The 25,455-nt window shown below is 34.7% G+C and overlaps 1 protein-coding gene across 2 annotated transcripts; it reads right to left on the reverse strand.

Moving 5' to 3' along the window:
• Nucleotides 1-411: 411 nt before the first annotated feature.
• On the reverse strand, nucleotides 412-23,514 carry gucy2f (guanylate cyclase 2F, retinal). 2 transcript variants are annotated; one of them, XM_056473841.1, is made up of 20 exons: nucleotides 23,028-23,514; nucleotides 20,187-20,967; nucleotides 18,919-19,220; nucleotides 16,596-16,950; nucleotides 15,768-15,852; nucleotides 15,568-15,664; nucleotides 15,366-15,494; nucleotides 15,201-15,281; nucleotides 13,631-13,807; nucleotides 13,381-13,537; nucleotides 10,330-10,479; nucleotides 10,054-10,202; nucleotides 8,568-8,731; nucleotides 8,296-8,488; nucleotides 8,045-8,219; nucleotides 4,419-4,517; nucleotides 4,231-4,325; nucleotides 2,321-2,406; nucleotides 1,959-2,053; nucleotides 1,676-1,763 (listed from the first exon to the last, which is right to left on the reverse strand). In XM_056473841.1, exons 2-19 carry the CDS (start codon nucleotides 20,929-20,931, stop codon nucleotides 1,981-1,983), a joined length of 3,312 nt encoding a protein of 1,103 aa, XP_056329816.1. In that variant the 5' UTR covers nucleotides 20,932-20,967; nucleotides 23,028-23,514; the 3' UTR covers nucleotides 1,676-1,763; nucleotides 1,959-1,980. The 2 variants fall into 2 exon arrangements, with proteins under 2 accessions (XP_056329815.1, XP_056329816.1); XM_056473840.1 differs by lacking the exon at nucleotides 1,959-2,053 and having other exon boundaries at nucleotides 412-1,763.
• Nucleotides 23,515-25,455: the final 1,941 nt, after the last annotated feature.

The following is a 25,455-nucleotide window of genomic DNA, read 5'->3' on the forward strand; positions in this document are numbered from 1 at the left end:
GGTTAAGGCTCGTATGCAAGCGCCTGGTGGCTGGGTTTTATCCCACGGAATCCAGCTGGGCTCAGCCCGAAGGAGCGATGTGGGACCATCCTTTTGCAGGTCCACCACCAGCAGGGGGAGCTGTAAGGCACCGGTGCATTGTGGAATGAGTGGTGGTTGAAGGTTAGGACCACGACAACCCGATCAGCAGGCACAGAATCTAAAACTAAACTAATAATGAGAAGTGTAGCCCATCAGATTATTCCCTAATGTTAGCTGCTGCTTTTCATTGCCTCACCCATGGCATGGTGTACATTTAAAAAACATGTGCGCACACTATTTCACAAAAAAAAGGAAAAAAAAAAATTTATTATAAAAATGATTGCCTAATGAATAAAGAGACGAGAAAAATGACAAAAAGAATTTGTTTGACTTAGCATGTTATTGTATGTACACAGCATCAGAACATGTATCTTTTGTTAGCATCAAATTGAGCGTTTGAAAACTAGCAGCTATCCATACAGTTGTTATTAAAATGTAACAATTATAGACTCTGGATGTATTTTTATATTGTACAGTACTTATTTACATGTTTAACATGCAATGTAAAATGCTAGGAGTGCAAACTATCACAGAGAGAGATCAGCCTGTTGAGATCTGACTGGCCAAAAGCATGGACAAACAGAAAATGAAGAAAAAAGTCAGAAAATGATCATTAAAAACACCACTCAGGCTGTGCCTGAGAGTTTAGATGAACAGAAAATGCCATTTGTGATTTGAAACAGCTTGTGTAAGGCAGTCAACCCCTCTCAGACAAACCCAGCCTACATGTTTAATACAACTTAAACTGCACAGCAACTTAAACATTTCCTTTTCTATCCATTACAAGCACATGTGTTTCATCGGAGAGAGATAAGACCCTTTATTAAACCGATTAGTCTGATTTACCATCATTTTAAAGCAGTCAGACGTCAACTATGCTCCAGTTTTCTAAATGTATGGCAACTAATATGAAGTTTTCTGCATAGTATAAATAAATATGTTTGCATACATGAACAGAATTCACAGAATTATTGCATTCCACTGTGTAATTTCTCTTAAGCATCTTCTTACTCAGCATAAACACCGTCATAATTATCATCAGTCCAGAGACAACACACAGCAGCCTTACATTTGTAATTGCTTGCTATCAGCCAACCTTTCGCAATTTGGCTTTTGCATTTAAACATGGCTAGAATATCACATTTGGTCTTTGCAACAGATGTCCAATAAGCTTTGCCAAATCTGATTAAGCCACTACATTGTTTTTTGGTTAGAGAAGATCAAAGAAAATCAATGAAACTCCACCGTGAGTAACAAATATGTGGCAAACTCGGAAAAATCCCAAACATGAGCTCACCTTTGGTATGGGATGCACACACAGCCACTCTGTGGCCAAAACTGAGAAAGTATGACAGCGTTAAACATTGGGAAAGCAATACACTTTCACTGACTACCTGCCATTTCATTAGCGCTGTTGTTTCTGCTGCGCTGGACAGAGTCGGATTAGACAGACGACTATCAATCCTATTAAAGTAGTCTTTGTAAGCTGCAGTGAAACACACATGCTTGTGTTGCCCTTTGTGTCTTTCCCATGCAGCTTGTCGTGTGTCTTTCCTTATTTTAACTTCCTTCCTTGTGTTTCTTTGTGTTTTCTTTTTCAGATTTTGTGCTTGTCCACTGGTCTGTTGGCCTTGCGAAATAATGACTTGATCTCCTCCGTCATCATGTCTTGCCAGTTATCTCTAAAAGACAAAGTTATAAATGAGATTCATTTTGGACATTGGTAAGTAACGCATTTCACAACAACTGAAAAATGCACAACATGCACTAATAAACAAGCAGCTTTTGCAAAACCACAGAGAATACCATCACAACACAACCCCACCGAAAGTCACTCTGAGCACATGACAAATACACAACAGCATGCAAGGTACTACCTCCTTGCATTTGGCTACGAGATCATGCCTTTTTCTCAGCTTTCCTTCTCTTGTAAGCCTCAATGTCCTCAGGTTTCAAACCATGGTTGTCTTCCCTGAGGCATAAATCCAATTATCCAATCCATAAATAGTATCCCATTCATTCATATACAGAGAGATTTAACATAAATAACACACATTTATTTAAAGTACAATGTGTTTTTATATATTTGTACATTAATAAATAGTGCAAGTGAGTTAGATACTCCAGCTTAATCAAAAGACCATACTAGTTCACATATTTTGTGAATTCATTTAACACTTTAATAGAGAAAAATGAAAATGCATGTAAAAAGTATGTTAAAATAATATTAAAATCTTACCCTGGTTTGATCTCTGGTGGATTTGGCAAAGGCTTAGTAAAATTAGCTTTCCCAACAAGCCAGTATGTTTCTTCAATGCCTTTCCCCTAAAAACAGTAAATAACACATTAATTAAATGATAAAAAGTATTTATAGTAATTAAGTGCACACACTACTGTTTTTAAAGAAACGCACCAAAGCTGCACTTATATGAATAAATCTATAAACAGTAATATTGTAAATTGTTTTCCCATTAAAATAACTGCTTTCTATTTGAATATATTTGAAAATAAAACCATTTAAAGGGGCCTATTATGCCCCATTTTACAATATGTAACTTTAGTCTATGATGTCCCTAGTGTGTATGTGAATTTTCAGCTCAAAATACTCCCCAAATAATGTTTTAAAACACTTTGAAATGACCCCTTTGATCCTAATTGTGGCATTTTGGTGACTTTAAACTTAAATAAGATTGTACTTTTCAAAAGAGGACGAAGCTACAAATGCCTACCCATCAAGCATCTTTTGTTTTTAAAAGATGTCTAATAGACGTCTAAACATAGTCGTGTTGGCTAAAACAAGGCTAAATTTGGGCTGTCAGTGAAAATCTAATAGACGTCTAAGCATAGGCCAAAACTAGACAAGTCATCAAATAATCAGAAATTAATTATTTCACATATAAAGTCTGTCTAATCTGTCTATTTGACGACTCATCTAGTTTTGGGCTATTATTAGATGCCTATTAGATTTTCTCTGACAGCCCAAGTGTCATGGTGGCGCAGTGGGTAGCACAATCGCCTCACAGCAAGAAGGTCGCTGGTTTGAGCCCGGGCTGAGTCAGTTGGCATTTCTGTGTGTAGTTTGCATATTCTCCCCGTGTTGGCGTGGGTTTCCTCCGGGTGCTCCGGTTTCCCCCACAGTCCAAAGACATGCGGTATAGATGAATTGAAAAAGCTAAATTGGCTGTAGTATTTGTGTGTTAATGAGAATGTGTGGGTATTTCCCAGTGTTGGGTTGCGGCTGGAAGGGTATCCGTTGCGTAAAACATACTGGATAAGTTGGCGATTAATAAAGAGACTAAGCCGAAAAGAAAATAAATGAATGAATGACAGCCCAAATTTAGCCTTGTTTTAGCCAATCTGTCTACGTTTAGATGTCTATTAGACGTCTATTAAACACAAAATTGTTTGCTGGGTATGTGTAAGCATAGTGGCAGATTGAAAAACTAATGAGGCAGAGGTCGTCACTAATTGGCTTGAGATGTACAAAGATAGAATGTCAATCAAAGTGTTTCTGCAAACTGTTTTTATCAAGTGTGATTATAAAACATAAATTAATAATTTTTTACCATCAGAAGCTGGTTATGTTCACAGACGGTTGCCACATAACTGTGTTTAACATATTAAGTGATTTTTCTTTGCATATTGGGTCTCCTTTATTGGAAAAGCTGAATTTTTCTGCAGCTTTAGGGGTTTACCAAGTTTCAAGTGTCACAATGACTCTTTAGAAATCTTTCTAATATGCAGATTTGGTGTTCAAAAAGATTTATTATTATTAATTTTAGTAAATGTTTTCAGAATTTTTTTACGAAAGAATATGACATTTTTTTAGGGTTTTTTCATCTTTAATTGGGATAGGATAGTGGAGGACAGACAGGAAAGCATTGGAAGTAGATAGAGGGGAAGATTCGGCATAGGACCTCGAGCCGGGAATCGAACTTGGGTCGCCGTGAGCACCATGGTGCTATATGTCAATGCACTTAAAAACTAGGCTATTGGCACTGACAAATTTGAACAAATCTTACTGATACTTTTTTATACACTTAATGCATGCTTGCTGAATTAAAATCAAACTGACCCCAAACTTTCAATGCCTGTTCAAATATGATTTTGCTAGTTATAATCTGTAAAAGAAACCGTCTGTGTTAGTACCTTCAGCTCAGTCTTTCCTCGAACATCTATTTTGTAGCCATCATTCAGCGAGCGGAGAATCTGCACTGTACTAATGTTCACATGAATTCTGTAAGCTAAAGGAAATAATGTTGTTAACAGAGCATTCCATTACAGCACACAATGTTTCCATATCATATGTGTATAAAATAAATCTAAATGGAACATACGCAACCCTGTAGATTCCATACGAGAGGCGGTGTTGACTGTGTCTCCAAAAAGGCAGTATCTAGGCATAGTTAGACCCACGACTCCAGCAACACACGGCCCTGGATAGAGAACAAACAGGATAAGATACACAGCAATGAGATACGATACTTTAAAAAGTGAGTCAATCCAATAACTTATTTTTTTTTAATTAAGCACATTTTATAATTATGCACATAATAGTTCACCCAAAAATGAAAATTTACTCACCCTCCAAAATTCTATGAGTTTCTTTATTCTGTTGAACACTAAAGAAGAAAGCTAAAAAACGGTAACCATTGGCTTCCATAGTAGGAAAAACAAATACTATGGGAGTCAATAGTTACAGGTTTTCAGCTTTGTTCAAATTATCTTCTCCGTGTGCAACAGATGAGAGAAAGTCAAACAGGATTGGAAGAAGCAAAGGCTGAGTAAATGATGAATGAATTTTTGGTTTTGAGTGAACTATCCTTTTAATGATTTAAGCCAACAGGTTTAGTGCTATTTAAAAAAAAAATAAAGTCAACATTGCTTGAAAAGCAATGGGTTTACTCACATTTTTAAGCACACTCAACTAACTGGTTTTTACAATGTAAATAATGCAGTTTATTGTCCTGTTTCCACATGGTATCTTGATCACTTTTTTAAAGCATGAAAACGTTCCAAAACCCCACATTTCATGTGTGTTTCACATGTGTTCCATGTGTGTTTTACATGTGAGTGTCAGTGGTGTAAAGTAACAAATTACTAATACTCAAACTACTGTAATTGAGTAGTTTTTCTCAGAAATTGTATTTACTAAGTAGTTTTAAAAATGTACTTTTACTTTCCCTCGAGTAAATTTTTATTGCTTCTATTTCTTAAATCAGTCCTGTGCTTCCTGTCCAATCAAATCGCACACAGAAGGTAAATCGCCTCATAATGAACTACCTCAAGACATGGCTGATTTATGATTGCAGCAAACTGTTTGGAAGCATGAAAAGTGTCCAAGAAGATGTCCATAACCTTTACAAGCATTGACCCAGAGATGCTTGCATGTTTAGATGCATTTCACTGATGAGAAGATGACGGATGTTTACTGTATGATGACCAAAATGGCCTTAAACACCTAGCAGGTATAAGATGTCAACATGACATCAGATTGACGATGTACCTAAACGTTGTGGGGACAATGCATTTTGTTTGGAAATGAAAATCGGGCTGACGTCAGAACGCAACATCAGGCCGACGTCAAAGTCCAGCATCCAACCTAAAATCAACCAAATATCAACATCTAAGCTTGATGTTGTGAGGACGTCACCACTATGACGTCTATTAGATGTTGGATTTTGGTTGCCATACCTAATGAATAAATGTCAGTATTTGAGGTCAATATGACGCTGGTTTAAGATGTTGGCTCGACGTTGGATTTTGGTCACTTTCTAACACAAGCTAAAAATCAACCAAATATCATCATCATTTGACGTTGTTATTGGACATCAAAATAACATTGTCCTTAGACGCTGGCTAGACACTGAATTTGGGTCACCTTACATCACAACCTAAATCTAACCTAATATTAACATCTTATGACGTTGTGTGCTTGCTAGGCAATCACTAAATGCACTACAGAATGTTACGTTTACACACATCCACAAATTACATGTAAATGCATCAGCTTTTCACAGCGTAATAGTCACTACTCTTGAGCACTTTTGAAAGGTCTACTTTTTACTCATGCTTTGAGTAATATTTACAATAGATACTTTTACTCTACTTGCACTACATTTTTAGGCAAGTGATGGTACTTTTACTAAAGTATGATTTTTCAGTACTCTTTCCACCACTGGTGAGTGTAACAGGATGTAAAGCTCATGTGGTTTTACCACAAGGATTTAGATGGAAACAATTTCTATCATAATCTGTGTTTTGGTACAACACAACAAAGTATGAATACGTTGTTTTGGTGCGCTTTCTCACAACACATCCCCAAAAGATCACATTCAGTAGGCAGAGAATAGGTTGGCATTTTGTGATAGTTCCAATATATTCAACCCCATCAGTGTTTGTTTACAATATAAACGCAATCCCATCAAATGCCTTTTACTGTAAGAACCTTTTACACCCAGTGTTGCCAGGGTCTCCGTTTTCCTGCATAATTTTGAAAATGAAGTTTGCAAGAAAAAAATATTATTGAAAAAAAATTATATGAGTTATCAAATTGTTCAAACTGTTTCTTTACAAAAAATGAAATGAACACTGAATCATTTCTTAATGGCATTGACAGTGGTGAAAAGTACTGAAAAATCTTACTTAAGTAAAAGTACCCTTACTTGCCCAAAAATGTAGTGCAAGTAGAGTAAAAGTAATTGTTGTAAACTTTACTTAAAGTATGAGTAAGCTCTTTTAAAAGTAATCAGGAGTAATGAGTATTACCATTTGAAATGTTGATGTGTTTACATGCTATTTGCACATGTGTGAGTGAAAACGTAACATTCTGTAGGAAATGTAGTGATTGTTTAAGGCATAGGTGTCAAACTCAGTTTCTGGAGGGCCACAGCTCTGCACAGTTTTGCTCCAACCCTAATTAAACACACCTGATCAAACTAATTAAGTCCTTTAAGCTTGTTTGAAACCTACAGGTAAGTGTGTTGAAGCAGGGTTGGAACTGAACTGTGCTGGGCTGTTTGACACCCCTGGTTTAAGGCCATTTGGTTATTTCAGTCCTCATACAGTCAACATATTCATCTTCATCATCATCATCATCTAAGCAGTCTCTTGTACACTGCATCTGATGATTTTTGTGTGTTTTTGAACACTTTTAATGCTTCACAGTCTACACTGCATTTATAGCGCACGTCTTGACCTTGTTGACCTTGAATCACAGGACTGATTATTCCACTTAGCCAATCAAATATAAATAAAGAAGTAAAAAATTAAGTAGTGGCTTCAGGTTGAAGGAAAATAGTAGAATAAAAGTACAAATACTGCACTAAAAATGTGATAAAGTGAAAGTAAAAGTACACATTTTTAAAACTACTTAGTAAAGTAAAATTCCTTAAGAAGAAAATCAGTATTACAGTAATTTGAGTATTTGTAATTTGCTACTTTACACCACTGGGCATTGATCACGGAATGCATATCTGGCAACCCAAAGACAGCTGCAAGTGGGCGAGTAAAAGAGTCTGAGCTGAACGTCAACTGCGCAGACATCTGAGAAAGTTACTTAGAACTGTTGTTTGGTTTAGTACTTTAGCATGTATACTGTATCTACAAGTATGTCTACTGCAAAATATCAGAGAAGATATGATAAACCTTTCCCTTTGTGGGAACCCAACATTTGACTCTAATTGAACAAGAAAAAATGGGCTACTTTTTATTCCTTTTGTGTGGGTTTTGAGCTGTCATTGAGCTGGGTTTGTTTTCTTAGACCTTGCAACCCTTAGGTTACACCTTTATTTAGCTTTACCCACTTGTGACCATGAAAACTTATCTTAATAACTGACTAAAATAGACCTATGAGTAATAGAACTACAAGCAGAGAGACATTAAATCTTATTACATGATGATTACATGAGCATTTACAATTGGTTTTTCATAATCTTAACCGTAAGCAGATTAATAGACTAACCTGAGTGAATGCCGATCCGTATCCTGACCGGAACTTCAGGCATGTGCCGCATTTTGAAGGAGCCCACGGAGCTGAGAATGTTCAGCGACATGTTGGCGATCTCGGCTGCGTGCTTGTTGCCGTTCTTCTTTGGCAGCCCAGAGGCCACCATATAGGCATCTCCAATGGTTTCGACCTGGGACGAAAAAGAATTGAATGGCTTTTCTTGGAAATCCGTTTTATCATGTTGGCTTTCAAACATTCAAGCTTACCTTGTAGACATCATGGCTGCCCAGTACAGCGTCAAATAGGCTGTAGAGGTCATTGAGCAGGTCTACAACTTCTATTGGATCACTGAGGGATGAGATGGTGGTGAAGCCTACGATGTCACTGAAGTAGATGGTGACTTGATCGAAGTACTCTGGCTCCACGGAGGCACCGGTTTTCAGAGCTTCTGCCACAGAGCTGTGAATGAAAATTGAGATTGATCCAGGAGCAGGTATTACTCTGAGAAGAGCACTGGCGGATGACAGTATATACTCACGGGGGAAGCATCTCAGCAAGAAGCTTCTCCGTCCTCTGTTTCTCCACCTCCAGCTCCTCTGTTCTTTCTCTGATCAGGTCCTCCAGATTGGAGGAGTACTGCTCCAGCATGCGTAACATGGAGTCAATAATGTTGGTCTTTTTACCTTTGTTGATGAGCTTGAACTGAAAAGAGAACATTAGAAAGGGCTCTCACTTTTAATATTAGCTTAGTAGTTCACACAAAATGAAAATGGTGTCATCAGCTTCTTGTTTCTTTCTTCTGTTGAACACAAAAGAAGATAATTTGAAGAATGTTGGTAAGCATTCTGAATGTTTTTATCTCATCTCTCATGGACAGCAGAAGAAAGAAACTCACAATTTCTCACAGGTTTGGAAACAGGTTATTGTTGACTTGCAAAAATGCTGGGTTCCACACAATCCCTTCATGTTGTCCCAACGCAAATTGATTAAGTTAACTTTTTATTTTACAATTTTAAGTTGACTGAGCATAAAACAATTAAGTTGTCCCCAAAAAACTTTAACAATAGTGTTGTTTCAGCTCATTTTAAATAAGTAGCTTAAACAAGCAGTGAAAAATATTTTTTGAGTGTAAGAAAATCTTTCATAAATCATCCTAACGTGTAGATTTTGGTACAATAATAAGACACTCTTAATATGATCAATGTTAAAAATGCTCTTCCTGCTTAAAATTTAATATTAATACACTGTAAAACTCAACAGTCAACTTTATCAATTGAAATGAGTGTGGTTAACTCAAAATTTACAGAAAGTTAATTCTACTCATTTGAAAAGAGTTTTGAACTCAGTGTTGAAGGTAATGAGTTAATTAAATACCTCATTGCTTCAACTTAAATGGAGTAAGTTCACAGTACTCATATAGATTTTTTTAAAAACTTAAATGGTTTGTAGAAATCTTCAAACGGTTTGAGTTGCCTTAATGTATTGGGTATTTACAGTACTCGGTTGGTTTGAGTTCTCTTCATTTATTGGGTTTTACTGTGCTCAAATTGCTTCGTTTACTCAAATGGATTAAGTTCACAGTACTCATAGGATTAGTTTTTGAACTTAAATGGTTTCTTGCAATCAGTTTCCTCAAATGGTTTGAGTTTTACAGTGTATTTCATATTTAACAACACCATTTATTTTATAAAATAACATTTTAAATGTCTTTATTTTATTTTGTTAATTAATTTAATCCAAAGTTTCTGAATGAATATATTTGTAAAACTTTTTTAATAATTGCATATTAACATAAAATGTACAAAAATGTTACACACAGAAAACAAGAATATAAAAATGAAAATAAAAATTTAGTACTTTAATAATGAAATACAATAAATAAAAGCAACACTTTTATTATTATAATCATAAAATAAAATGTCTGCTACAATATACAAATCATCTTACAAGTTCTCCGAAAGTTTGTACTTTGTTAGAATATGAATTCAAAACAGCACACAATTTTAAACCTTCTCACAGCTCACCTGATCAAAAATCTGATCAAAAGGAGGCCTTCTGTCAGGCTGTTCACTCCAGCACTGCTTCATCAACTGGATGCACTCCAGTGGAGCTTGATCTGGAGCTACAGTGGGTCGGCACATGGGTGGAGGTTTCTTAACCTTTCTTATTATCTCTGTGGATGCAATAAACAATATCTTTGTTATAAAATATATGTCAAGTTTCACTCATAATCCCTGCCTAGTTATTGTAGTAACCTCTCTAAAATGCTTCATGGAACTATTACATTATGAAAAACATACCTTCAGGAGACAAGCCGAGCATGCAATACGGTGCTCCTCTAACAACAACTTCTTGAAGTATAATCGCAAAGCTGTATACATCTCCTTTATAAGTTCCTTTCCGTGGACTTTCAGGATCTCTGAGATGTTCAGGGGCTGTCCAGAACAGATCTGAGAGACAAGAAATTGACTTGATGGGTTTTTTTTTTCAATATCATCGGGGTACCTTTACATCTAAAAAAAAGTACTAAAATGTTTTTCCTTTGCATTTTAAAAAGCTTGCATTAAAAAAAGACAACATTTCTTTAATTATGCCTAATCACACAAATCCACGTAAATTATTTAAAAATTGCTGTGTTATGCATGCCAGGCCAGTAGTTGGCGATGTAAATTAGTAAAAAAAAACTAAGAACCTGCGTACATACAATCCTGTATAGAGTGGAGGAACCTGCTAGCATAAAACTGGTTCCCTCAATAAATTTCCCATAGGATTTTCCCATAGACTTTTCGAAGTTTGCAAATAATGAGCTCTGTGTTCAAACACTGTTCATTACACTCACACATTTATTCCAACCGCATAATCCTCACACGATAGTATGAGTGTAACCACTTTTGGATCTTAAATGCAAACGCATGAACGGACTACACTGACTTCAGGGCGCTCGCCTGTGACGTCAGCACCACCCTGCTTCAGACTATGTTTTAAATTTATTTTTAGAAATAGGGTTTATGACAAAGATTTATGGCTTTATTCTGACGATCCATGCGCAAAGTGCAAAATGCAGGGCGCAAATGCATTAAGGGCGTGTCAGAATCGACTTTTGCTATTTTAAGGACGGAAAAATCCGCTTTGCGCCCTTGCGCATGGTCTGACAGGGTTGGGCTTATTCTTTTAATGAGTTATAGGTTTGTTTTGAGAATAAACCAATTAGAGTCTCATCTCCCATTCCCTTTAGGAGTCAGTTGGGTTAAAGACATGTTTTGTCTTTAATTGCACTGTAAAACACATTTTCAAAAGTTAGCATTTTCAGGCAACCAAATAAAAAATGGATATAACTAGCTTATCTAGCAATAAAACAGTTAAACAGAGCATCTAGAGAGCGAGAATAAGAGATGAGCCTCATTATTTACTTTCACTTTCACTCTCGTGGATAGGGAAACGTGTTGTACGCACAGACATATATTAGATACATAATCAATTTCGTTTGTTAAGTGCAAAGATTTGTTTCAAAACTATTTCTAAATTCAGTTCTAATTTCCAGCAAATGAATAAATGAAAATGAAGTGTGTTCAAACAACTGAGTTATATCCAAATACACATGCTATGCCCCATATTGTCTAAAACCTGACAGGTGGGCAAATCTAAGCTTGTTTTTAATAAAACAAATATAAATATGCATATAATAAATAATACTACTAATAATGATAACATTATACAAAAGCAAATTGTTATGAATAAACTGAAAAAAAAACGAGATGAAGAAGGCATGAAAGTATGGTTTTTATATTTATGTAGGCTAGAAAATATTATTTTTTGTAATATTTTAATCCTTTATATTTATCCTTATTATATCCTATATATATCCTTAATATTAAAATTTTTTTTCATTTAAATATTTGCGTATTGCTGTACACCCTGTGTGTATTAAGCAATTTGTAAGTGAGGCGCACAACTAACGTGCTCTGCGCTGGACTATAGACCTGATTTCATCTGGTCTATTGAAAAGTCTATGTAAGTTCCTCAAAATAGCAATGCGCCAGCAATGCGCCTCAACACACCTCCTGTGCAAATGTATTTGTTATTTTTTACAGCGTGGTGTAAAACATCGAAACGACTCTTGCGGCAAGCTGAAACTAGCAAACAACAATTGCAGCGCGCATTGTGCCGGGTGTATGATAGGGCCCTTACTCTTCAATTTAGTATATTATAATCCACGCTATATAAACAAATACGTAAAAATAATATATTGTTTTAGTAATAATACAGGTATTAAACATGCATCGTTATAATACGTTTTGAATAGTTTTCCCATGGGAAATACATTTGTTTTCCTTTAGTTGTTGGACATTGTTGTTTTATAAATGTGCCTGATATTATTATCAAATCATTATTATCATTCTTTTTCATAGACAACAGAAATGAGGGATATGTCTTTTAAATGCCTGCAAGTTCCATCATGGATAGAGAACAACATTTAATTCTTTTTTGTCACAAAGTACAGCGAAAGGCAGCCCATACAGTCACATATGCTACAAGTTTTAAGGTGAGTGCAAAGGAATTTAAGGGAGGAGTGTAAAGAAGAAAAAGACAACGAAAATAATTAGATTTATGTTAGTGTAAAAGAATCACATTAAAATATCAGTAAATATTTAAATATTTTTACAAATGTATTCACACATTTACTTTACTGAGAGCTGTAAAGAGACAGGCTGTACTATGTTAAGCAACATATTCATAAAATAGATTTATTAAAATAAATGATCAACAAATCAATCTTGACGTCACTCACTACAAGTGAAGCGACGATAAAGCTTAACCGATTTTAAAAATCAAGAGTGAGATGTAACTGATGTGTTTTATCTCGTAGAATAAAACGTGAAAGTATCTTGAGTGTGTGGTAACCACAAACCTTATTTAAGAGATTTAACCAAAATCCCATTCAAAAAACCCATTGACTTTGGGACAAGGGAACCAGAACTGCTAAAATGCTAACTCGCTTCCGGGTTTTTGCATACAAATTGACGTCATAGTTCCTCCACTCTATGGCCAGTAATGTCATTATTATTTTGGTTTGCAAGTATTCATGCATGCCTATTTTCACAGAATTACATGTTGTATTGTACACAATCAGTAACTGTATAGTTTTGTCTTTAATTGCACTGTAAAACACATTTTCAAAAGTTAGCATTTTCAGGCAACCAAATAAAAAATGGATATAATGGATATGGCTTTATAAAAATGGATAGAAATGGCTAAGTTTTGCATAAACATACTTACAATACATAACAAACTTACAATAAAGTGAGATTTGCATTGGTAACAAACCTATTTTATTCAATAAACACTCTTACCCTCTGGTGGTGGTGTCTCCTTTGGTGCTTTCTGGGTCTCAAGAATCTCATTGTAGCCATAATCAGTGATCTTTAAGACAAAACGTCCATCTACAACACAATTATGAGACTTCAGACGCCCATGAGGAAACTCCCTGTGGTGAAGATATTTCATGCCCTGTTGAATGGGGACCAAAACCCGTCAAGTGGAGTCAAAGACAGACATTATGCAGAAACTGTGCAAATGATCTAGAGATTCATCATAAAGTACCTTGATGAGATCCAGCACCAAGGAGGATTTAAACATCCAGTCCAGTTTGACATCATCATTGCGAAGGAGGTCATGCAGACTCCCCCGAGAGCAGTGCTCAGTGACAATGGCAAACATCTCACAGTCGGTGAAGAACCCCAGAAATGGATTGACATTTTCATTTCGTAGGTCCTTCATCTGGGAATTACACAAATGATAGGAACTGTCACTCAAACAACAAACTCACGACAATCTGTAAGGCTGTGTTCACACTTGCAGCTGGAGGTTCCCTTGGTTTATTTGGTCCAAAAGAAAATGATATGTTTAGCCATGGTTCCCTTAGTGTCCATGCTGTTAGTAACATACAGATTGAATCTAAAGATGGTAAAATGGTTAATGGATAAAATGTTTTTTATGATGCATACTTTGCAACCAAACCTACAGAATTTCCTCTACAAATGAAGTATGTGGAAGAAATTTGTAAGGAATTTTATCTTTGCATAATCTTTGTAATTTTTACATTATTCTTTTTTTTTTTAAAACAAAGCTTCCAAAAGGGGTGTTTGCCAGTGATGCCACTTCAGAGTCTTCAAAGAACATTTTATTAATTATTTTGATAAGCTTTTTCTACTACAAAGAACTTTTATTATTAAATAAAAGGGTTCCATGAATGACAAAGACCATCCATACCAATTAAGAATCTCTATTCTTAATAGTGTGCACTGAATATTGGGTAATAATGGGCAAGGTTGCTTCTATTAAGAGAAAAAACAAGAAAGCTCAAGCATTTTGTCCTTTTAATGGCCATGTCTTGTGTTTTTGGTAAGATACCTTTGGCCCGTTTTGCATTTATATTTCAGCATAGTTTTTTTGAAAGCGCAGTGATATCATGTTATCAGCAGTTCTGATCTGGTTGTTTGGTGTGTACCAAGTTCTGATATCAGCTTTCACACATATTCAAATTAACTGCTGTAAAGCAATCACACCAGAATTCATTTTTATCAAACCAGACCTGTCAAGTGTGAATGCACTTACAGTGCTCAGCATAAATGAGTACACCCCCGTTTGAAAATGAATATTTTTTATCCATTTCTCAGTGAATATAGCCAAAAATTTTGGTGCATTTAAGCAAACAGTTTTATTAAACAGTTATATTCATCAAAATAAGACATCTTTAGAAATAGAAAGATACTATTTTTAAATTATTCAAAATAATTTATTTTTAAAAAGTTATTTATTAAAAAAAGTTATTACAAAACATTTATTAACAAAAGTTATAAGTTCAAGAATTGTTTACAAAAATCCAAAATATCAACAAAATGTAATAATTTTTATGTTTCTCTTGATTTTTCTGTTTATTAAAAAATTGATTTATTAGTTTCTTCAACATATTAATTTGAGTATTTTGGACTATGATCTTAAGATTTTGTTAGATTAGTTCCAGTTTTGATTTGGTACTGGCTAATCTAATGTATATGTACAAATATACTATTGCAAAGCATCCTATAGAATAACATTCATTTAAAAGAGAGATCTATGAGAGATGTACTCATTTATGCTGAGTACTGTAGTTTCAAAGTAAACCAAATACCTTGGTAAAAATCTTAGTGGTGCTCTGCTTAACTTCCTTGAAATGTCCCTCTGTAAACTTTTTCAGCCAAACCCAGTCACCCTGCAAACATCAAAATTAATAATATTTGTGCCAGTGTGAACAAACACAAATCAAACAAAATAAAAAAGGCCGTAAAAAGGTCACCTCATAAACAGCTACATTAGATGTTTCATGTGTTGCCGTTGCCATACTGTTTACAGAGCGCGATCGATCCCCTGTGCTTTTCTCTTCTATGTAACTTTTGGAATCGCTAAGATCCTCGAGGGTGATTTTCTGTGACAAAATATATATTAAATGTAGAAAAAAATTACATGTTTTAGAAAGCAGGTGGTGATTTGGCACATACTCTCTTGCTGAGCTGTGGGTTGATAAAAGTCAGGTCCTCCAGTGTTAGCAGTATTCTGTTGGGCCCTTTAATGAGCTGGATTTGCTGGATCCGCCTCCTACAAAGATCAGACAAGATCACGCACAGTTTGTCGTATACCTTGTATTTATTCATTAAACGTAATAAATAATGGGATCTTATCAAAATCACAGCAAAACTACCTTATGAACAGAGTTAGGCCAATAGAACCAAGAACTATAATCAAAACTATCACAAATGCTATGATGACGTATATGATATCCACACCTACAAAAGAAAAGGAGAGATTAACAGACAGGTACATAGCATATAAATGGAAAAATTTGCATAAAATGATTTGCATTGGTTAACAGTGATCCTACAAAGTAACAATGTCATATTTGTTGTAATTATTATTTTAATAATAAAAATGATAAATATTGATGATTCATTAAACAAAATACCAATTTCCTTTCAACAATCCTTATTTATTAGTGCTAATTAGTGTTAACTATTAATTTTAATTATTTTAAAATGATTATACTTTGATTAATAGTTTACTAAAATTATTATTATTATTTCACAAATATTGATTATTAAAAAATACATGAAAAAATGTTCCAATTATTTGAATAAATGAATAAATTAAATAAAACAGCAATATTTGTTAATAATATTATTATTAATATATTATATCATTAATAAAATGTTTTATATTGATTATATATTTTTGTGCATATATGTGCACATTGTGAAATTTATATTTCTTAAATTATTATACATTGAATTTTTTGACCACAACTAAATAAAATAAAATAAAAATGATCAAAAATAATTTTACTACAAATATTATGTATAATAAAATACAATAGGCTTGAACACTGCTGTCACTAAAACAATTATGCACATGTACACTAGTTTAAAGCAACAAAAAAAGACTTTAGAGCTAAAATAATGACGCCATTAAAAATCAAATCTCTGTTTCTTACAAAACACAAAATCTAAAAATTGTGTGATTTTTTTTGTTGTACCTCCAGTGCAGATGGCATTGTCCTCAAACCAGCAGCTGGAGTCTGAAGGAGGAGGCGACTCTCCAGGGAAATGAATGAACCTGCCAGCAAACAGCACCAAATCTGAGGTCATGTCTACCAGAAAGCAGCGATACAGCTGAGTTCCCCAGGCCTCAGTGTCCAGAATCACATAGTTGGTTTGGCCATTTCCCTGCTCATCTGTTTGGATGTCCTGGTTGAAGCCAGTGAATGTAATGTTCCTTGTGAAATAGGCCAGATTGGTCCCGGAGAACCAGCGACCGGCTCTTCTGGCATTGTGCATGGACTTGGCGAGGAGGTACAAACTGTTGAAGATTGTACCAAAGAGCGGAGAGACCTGAAAGGTAACAGAATGTATATGGTGAGATGCTGAAAGCTGAGGTTTTAGGCTTTTTTCAGTCTAATGTAAAGAAAACACACAAAATATGCTTTTAGGTGTTTCTTTTTTCACTTCATCAATTTGCTCACTTTATCAATTTGTGTCCAGATTTTTTATACAATGTCTAACTCAAACTCAAAAGGATTTTTCGCATACATAAATCCCCACAGCAGCACCATTTACACACACCAAACTTTCATTCATTCATTCATTTTCCCTTTATTAATGCAGGGTCGCCACAGCGGAATGAACCGCCAACTTATCCAGCACATGTTTTTACACAGCGGATGCCCTTCCAGCCGCAACCCATCTCTGGGAAACATCCATACACACTCATATACTATGGACAATTTAGTCTACCCAATTCCTCCAATTACTGCATGTCTTTGGACTGAGGGGGAAACCGGAGCACCCGGAGGAAACCCACGCGAACGCAGGGAGAACATGCAAACTCCACACAGAAATCCCAACTGACCCAGCCGAGGCTCAAACTCAAACCAGCGACCATCTTGCTGTGAAGCGACAGCACTACCTACTGCGCCACTGAGTCGCCCCACAAAAAAGAGCTATGTAAATAAACTTGAATTGACTGAATATATTCTAAAGGTTTTTCCTGAGTGATATTTTAATACATAATATGTCTGATTATATACGTTATTCATTAATTCATTCATTTTTTTTTTCGGCTCAGTCCCTTTATTAATCCGGGGTCACAACAGCGGAATGAACCGCCAACTTATCCAGCACATGTTTTACACAGCGGATGCCCTTCCAGCCACAACCCATCTCTGGGAAACATCCATACACTCACACTCATACACTATACGGACAATTTAGCCTTCCCAATTCACCTCTACTGCATGTCTTTGGACTGTGGAGGAAACCGGCGCACCCGGAGAAAACCCACGCGAACGCTGGGAGAACATGCAAACTCCACACAGAAACGTCAACTGACCCAGCCGAGGCGCAAACCAGCGACCTTCTTGCTGTGAGGCGACAGTACTACCTACTGTGCCACTGCATCGCCCTATATCCGTTATATTCTACAAAAAATATATATAGACCATTTCAATGTGGTCATGTTACTGGTCCATGAACATTTCCTGCTTGATATCAAACTATTTCATAACTGTAACAATGGCAATTCAATTATAATTTAATGATAAATCAGATATCATAACATTAGTTATCAATATGTGGCTCTTTTTGGATTCTCAGAAGCTCTGAGGTCATGTCTATCAGAAAGCAGCGATACAGCTGAGTGCCCCAGGCCTCAGTGTCCAGAATCCAGAATGTAAAACAGGAAATACGTTGGCACCATTTTTCTAGCTGTTTACAAACATTTCCTGCATTTTGAACATGTCTTCTTTAACTGATTTTTGTGCAATAAGTGTATTCAAATTAGCTTATATTTCATAAAACAATGCCTCGTTTGCATTTTTAACAACATTTTCGAAAGCTTAGTAGTTTGATTTGATTGATTTATTTGAAACTAAATAATAATACACTTAATACACTGATAATTACTAGCTTTTTTACCTTAATCACCTGCAGTCTCTTGCTTTAAAGGGATAGTTCATCCAAAAAAATGAAACTTTACTCACTATTTACTTACCCTCATGTGACAAACCTTTATGAGTTTCTTTCATCTGCTGATCACAAAAGCAGATATTCTGAAGAAAGCTAAAAGCCTATAACCATTGACCTCCATATAGGAAAAACTATATGGTTACAGGTTTCCATCTTTCTTCGAAATATCTTCTTTTACATTCGACAGAAGAAAGAAGTGAAGGGTGAGTAAATAATGACAAAATGAACTATCCCTTTAATACAAAGTTTAATGCTTTACGCACTTTACATGTTTTATGCAATGTTTTATCCAACTGTACACGTAAATGCTCTTCACACATGTGTTAGAGTTTTCACCTGCTCTGGCTCCTGTGTCACCATCAGTTCGCCAAGTTGTTTGGCCGCATTGAAGGCTTCATTGAATGTCATGACATCTGAGTCTAGAGTGATGGTAAGCACGGCGTCGTAGGCTTTGCTCAGTTTGCTGTTGTTCTGCAGAGGGAAGTATGTGTTGTTGATGTAGGGCAGGCTGTATAGGAGCGTGTCGTATGGTATGAACACATATCGACCACTCGCCAGACCCATGTCATAGGCTTTCGTCAGGAAAGTGGCTTGTTGCTCTCCGCCAATGAGCACTGAGTGCATGCACATAATGATGACTGAAACACACAGGAAAAGTCAATTCATTCATAATAATGAATGTTAGACAATACACAGTCTAAGTTGAACAAACAATTTATAATTAACAAATTAAAATCCATTTTTTTTATTATTATTAAATTTAAACATACTATTTTAATTTAAACGACCATAATCAGAAAGCATTAGGTTGATCATTAGCAAAAGAAGTGAAAGTCATGAGCGATGAACAAAACGTTCATCTGTTTAAACATAGCTGATAGAAGGCAACGGGTTAGTTGTCACATGGGCTGTACTGCAATAACTAAAAGTCAAAAACCGAATTATATATTTTTTCAAGCTGTGGTTATGTTGGTCTTTAAAAACACCTAGCTCAGTTTAAACGTTTTAACTTTAATGTGAACAATACCTCAATAGTCGAGTCTAGTAGAGTCTATATTTAGATAAGTACAATGTAATTTACAGAAAGAGAGATGGATGGATGGATGGATGGATGGATGGATGGGTGGATGGACGGATGGATAGATAGATGCATAGATAGATAGGTGGATGGATAGATAGATAGATGGATGGGTGAATAGATAGATAGATAGATAGATAGATAGATAGATAGATAGATAGATAGATAGATAGATAGATAGATAGATAGATAGATAGATAGATAGATAGATAGATAGATAGATAGATAGATAGATAGATAGACGGACGGACGGACGGACGGACGGACAGACAGCATGTTTAATGTCTAATGAAAAATGTAATAATATATAACAGTGTAGTATAATTCCAGTATAGCACTAAAGAATAACAGTAACACAATATTGTTTTGTTTTTTAATGAATTTTTGATCTAAAAATTATCTGAAAAATGTACTGAGAAATATTTACCAAAATTAAAAAAGTGTAACAACTACTCCCGTTTACCCCTGCACATTAAATTAATGTTTTAATGCAGACACGCAAATCTATGCATTCAAAACACTGCACCTTTGATGTCCCCTGCGTTCTTGATGCTCATCAGTGTGTTCTCAAGCATGGTGTCATTATTCCCCATGGATGCGACGATGCCAACAGGAAGGCCCCGGTTTCTGAGAGCACTCGCCAATTTGGCCGCCGTGTCAATCCATATATCCTCATTAGAAGACACTATCCCAATGTTAGCCCATCTGAAAAACTTCAGAACATTGAAAAGCACCCGTATTGGGGACGGTAATGTCCGAGCAAATGTAGGGTAACCCTGAGCCCGGTCTAACTCATGGTTAACACATGCCCACGAAAATAGAGACTTGTCCCAATTCTTGCTCATTAGTGCTGCTGCATTGCAGTATCCTGGATTAGTGGGGCCTACAAATGCATCGGCCATGTTTTCATACTGTACAAATGAGGTCAGGGCTTTGGACGTCTCACAGGCCTCCTGAAGGATGACAAAGTCCATCGTACAGCCCAGATCTAAGCTAAAATCATTGTTGATGCGACCGACAGCCAGTCTGGAGGCAATGGCAGGAAACGATTTTGCGTAATTAGGGTCACAGTTCCACGGGCCTATGATTCCTACTTTGAAAACGAGACACTGGACACAGCGTGGAAACGTCAGCACACAGAGAATAATCCATAGTGTAATGCTGTAGAATGGCAGCGTTGAGAGGCTGCGTCTGCTCCTCAGGACGGGGCAGCAGGGGTAACTGGAGAACTGCCATAAAGCACCTCCGAATGGGAGGTGAATATGACGCATTGTCCTCCTTTAGAAGCCGTTATGAGAGACAGACACCTAGAAGACAACAGATTACCAACTTCAGTCTTCAATCAATCTTCAATCTTCACTTTTATATAATTTACAAGGCCTGATATGCAATGATGCTGGTTGGGATATGTAGCTAGATTGTATAGTTTTTGATACAATGCAAACAATTCAAATGGAAAGTTAACTTACAGATTGTTAAGTCATGTTGGCAGCATGTTACCAACATGCTTATTGATCCTGTAACATGCAAATTCATGTTTACAGTGTTATCCATGGTAGAAACATGCATCCAACATGCTAATCTATGCTAGTTTCCAACTAGGAAATTTGTATTTATGATAATTCTGATAACACATGAAGGCAGTATTAAAACATGCTTAAACATTGTAATAGTTACATGCTCCAAATTCCACAAACATGTTAGGTAGCATTCTAACAATCAGTTAAACTTGCTTGCAACATGTTAATTAATGTTACTAACATGCTAACAACAATGTGTTACATGTAGATTACTAAAACATATTAGTGATTTCTTAACAGCTGTAACTATGCTAGCAATGTGTTAAAGCATTCTAACAATAGCCTAGCAACATGTTAGCAGTGTGATAAATCATGCTAGCAATGTACAAATATTATGCCAGTAACATGCTAGCAATGTACCAAAACAATTTGTTAGACTTAGCAATGTTATACAACGACAGTATTATTAACATGATAATCCATGCTAGCATTGTCCTACACATTAGTAATGTTATCTGCATGGTACTTGAATATGCTAACAACATGTTACAATATGCTAAAATGTTCTAAAACATTATCTAAATGCTAGCAACCTACTGCAACATGCTAGAAACATACTAGCGATGTGCTAAATCAATTTGTCAGTGTGCTAAATCATGTTAGCCGCAAGGTAAAGGTTTTTAATTAGATTTTTTAAAAACTTTTTAGAAGTAATTTTATCTTTCCAGACAGTTTTATTTAACCATCTCATTGCAGTTGTTTGACAATCTTAAATTGAATTATGATATATTTTTAAAAAATAGAGTTTGGGATTTTGGAAATGGGATTTTGAAATGACATTTTTCAGAAAAACATTTTTTGAAATTACGAAAAATATGAATAAATCAACCCACTTAAACTAAAAACGTTATTACAATCTGAAGTGACTTGTTCGTCAGTTGTTTGCCATTACAAATGTTTGTCCATTTTAAATTGAAATACAATTATGACATAATTAAACCATTCCATAAATAGTGATAAACAAAACTTCAGCTTCCTCAATTCAATTTCAACAACTTCAATTGAAATGTCTTATTAAATTACTAATTATTACACATTATATAAATGCAGTTTTGCATAACCCTTTGAATAAAGTATCACAATAAACTGAAACTATCTATTATAGAATTTTTTCACACATTTCTTACAGTAAATGTCACTAAATTCTGAGTGGAAAATGTAATTACTCATATAATTCATCATATAGCTTGCATTAATGCTTTGTTAATCTACTGCTTGGCACAGCAGGTTCCATAAATAAATAAATATATATAGAGATAAAAATGCAAATATCTACAGTGCTCAGCATAATATACACCCCTTTTTGAAAATAAATATTTTTATCCATTTCTCAGTGAATATAGGCAATGTATTTTGATGCATTTAAACAAAACAAATTTATTAAACAGACATATTTATTAAAATCATATTTTAGTCACCAAACATCTTTTTAAAAAGAAAAATACTATTAAAATCAAGCAAAATATTGCAAAAAAAATACAACCTACAAAATTTCAACAAAATTTTTTGCTTCTCTTGATTTTTCCTCTTTTTAAAATTTGTATTTAATAGTTTTATTACATATAAATTTGGGTGTACTGGTTTTTGGACCGTTATCCTAAGTTATTTTGTTAGATAAGCTGCAGATTTGGCTTCAGCACTGACTAATCTAATGTATACAAAAATTTGTATGGCTTCCTATTAAAAATATGAATTTAAAAGATAGATTTGTGAGAGGTGTTCTTTTTCGTACATTTTCAGTATAGAAAAAAAGGCTAAATAAAACATAACAAAAACAATTAACTTACCATTATTACATGGGCCCCGTGATGCATGCATCAAAACATGTCCACAAAGTTTTTCCTCCAGTATTTCCTTTCATAAGGTCGATTAAAATCCTTCATCAAGTCACAGGCTCATCTTTACTGATGGTTTTGTCACGTCAGTCGTTCCGTGGGCATAAATATATATGAGTAGATCTCAGCTCACAAACAAGAGTTTGATGAGGCTCGTCTGTGTCGCTGAGAGATTCAACTTCAGCACCCAGGAGATCTGCTTAATGCCTGCAGTCATCAATCCTTCTGCACCTTCACTATTCACACCTAACACTCCGTAACATTTTCCAGATTCACTGTTAAATATATTCCAGTATAACCACTCGAAGCCGATGTCAAAATGGGTTAAAGTTACCTTCAATTTCTTATATCACAGCTTCTGAAATCCTTGATGAGCTTCAAAACAATTAAATACATTTTCTAATAAAAATAAACATAAGCATATTTATAGTGAAATACATTTTCCATTAACACTGTTATAAAATTTGCAGTATTACTATTCAACAGAGTTTTACATAAGGGTTAAAGTTACCTTACATTTGTCATATCGCAGTTTCTGAAATCCTTGACATGTTTAAAATCAAGTAATTACAAATATCTGTAAATAATCTAGCTAAATAAAGCTCAGTGAAAAAGTTATATCCATTTTAAATTAAATGTCCTAATATGTAGAGGCCTAGATGTTTCTCTGATGAATGAAAGTCCTTTGAAAGTGACCCGCGGATGAATCTAATCCATACTTGGTCAGGGACAAAATAAGAGGATTGCAGACATGCGTTAACGCTATAGACCCTCCTGCGCTCACTGAGCTGGACGTGAAAGCAATTAGGTACTTTTTAGACAAATGGAGGAAAGATAAAATTTTGTTAATGTGAATTATGATCATTGCAAGTGTTAAATTATACATTAAGGTTTACGAAATAATTGAACTATACATCTCATATACACCTTGATTGTCATAGATAAATGAAACAGATTTTTACATTTTTATTCATTTGTTTTATGTTTAATAGGAACAGTTTAAAGGACTTATTATAATCTTAGGGTTGATGTTGGTTTCATACTTTAAAAAAATGCAAATTACTCATAAATATCAAACCAATTCAACTGTAATTTAACATGTTTTTTTAAGAAATGAACATTATTTGTTAATAGCAAAACTATGAAATTTCTATAGACCATTTTGAGGGATGAAAACAATAACAATGTATTTCCTGTATTAATTTTTTTTATTTCCATAGCTCCCATGAATCCAAAAAGGTCCACATATTGATAGATAATGCTATGGAAGCCGTTTTAACATTTAGATATGATTAAATCACCTCTTGTTACAGTTTTGAAATAGTTTGGCAACAAGCAGGAAATGTTCACGGGCCAATGACATGACCACATTGAAATGGTCTATATAGGGTTAGATTTTTAAACATATTAGAATTTATTTACAGACAAGTGTCATATAAGTGTCACATTATCATAAATAAGCTGAATAATTAAGCTTTTCAAAATAACTGTTCATATTACTAATCAAAAATTTTGTTTTAATATATTTACAGTGGAAATTTATCTAACTTCTTCATGAAACATGATCGCTTTTTGGCATAAAAGAATAATTTTGACTCATACAATATACTGTGGGCTATATATGAATATAAACATTGATATGGTTTTGTTCAGGGTCTAAGTAATTCATCTTCATTATATTATATTATTCATTCATTTTCATGCAAACTCCACACAGAAATGCCAACTGACACAGTCGGAACTCGAACCAGCGACCTTCTTGTTGTGAGGCGGCAGTGCTAACCACTGAGCCACAGTGTCACCTTATGAAATACATTAAACTATAAATCTTATATACACCTTGATTTTCATAGTTAAATGAATCCGATTTTTACATTTATATTCATAGGTTTTATGTTTAATATGAACATAAAAGTGTAAAGGACTTATAATAATTTTATGGTTGATATTGGTTTCATAGTTTAAATAAATGCAAATTACTCATAAATATCAAACAAATTCAACTATATTTTAACATGTTTTTTAGGAATTCATATTATCTATTAATAGCATAACTATGAAGTGTATGGGTTAGATTTTTAAACTAATATTGGAATTAATTTTCAGACAAAGTGTCCGTTTGTTTCCCAGTACTGAGTTGCAGATGGAACGGCATCTGCTGCATAAAACATATGCTGGATAAGTTGGCGGTTCATTCTGCTGAGGCGACCCACGAAAGGGACTAAGCCGAAGGAAATGAAAGTGTTATTTTTTGTAAATTGAGGATTAATAAATATATATATATATATAAGCTAAATAATTACGCTTTTCAAAATAACTGTTCATATTAGTAATCAAAAATTTTGTTTTATATATTTACAATAGAAAATGTATATAATTT

This window comes from Danio aesculapii, chromosome 15 (assembly GCF_903798145.1).
Source record: "Danio aesculapii chromosome 15, fDanAes4.1, whole genome shotgun sequence".
NCBI classification, from domain to species: domain Eukaryota; kingdom Metazoa; phylum Chordata; class Actinopteri; order Cypriniformes; family Danionidae; genus Danio; species Danio aesculapii.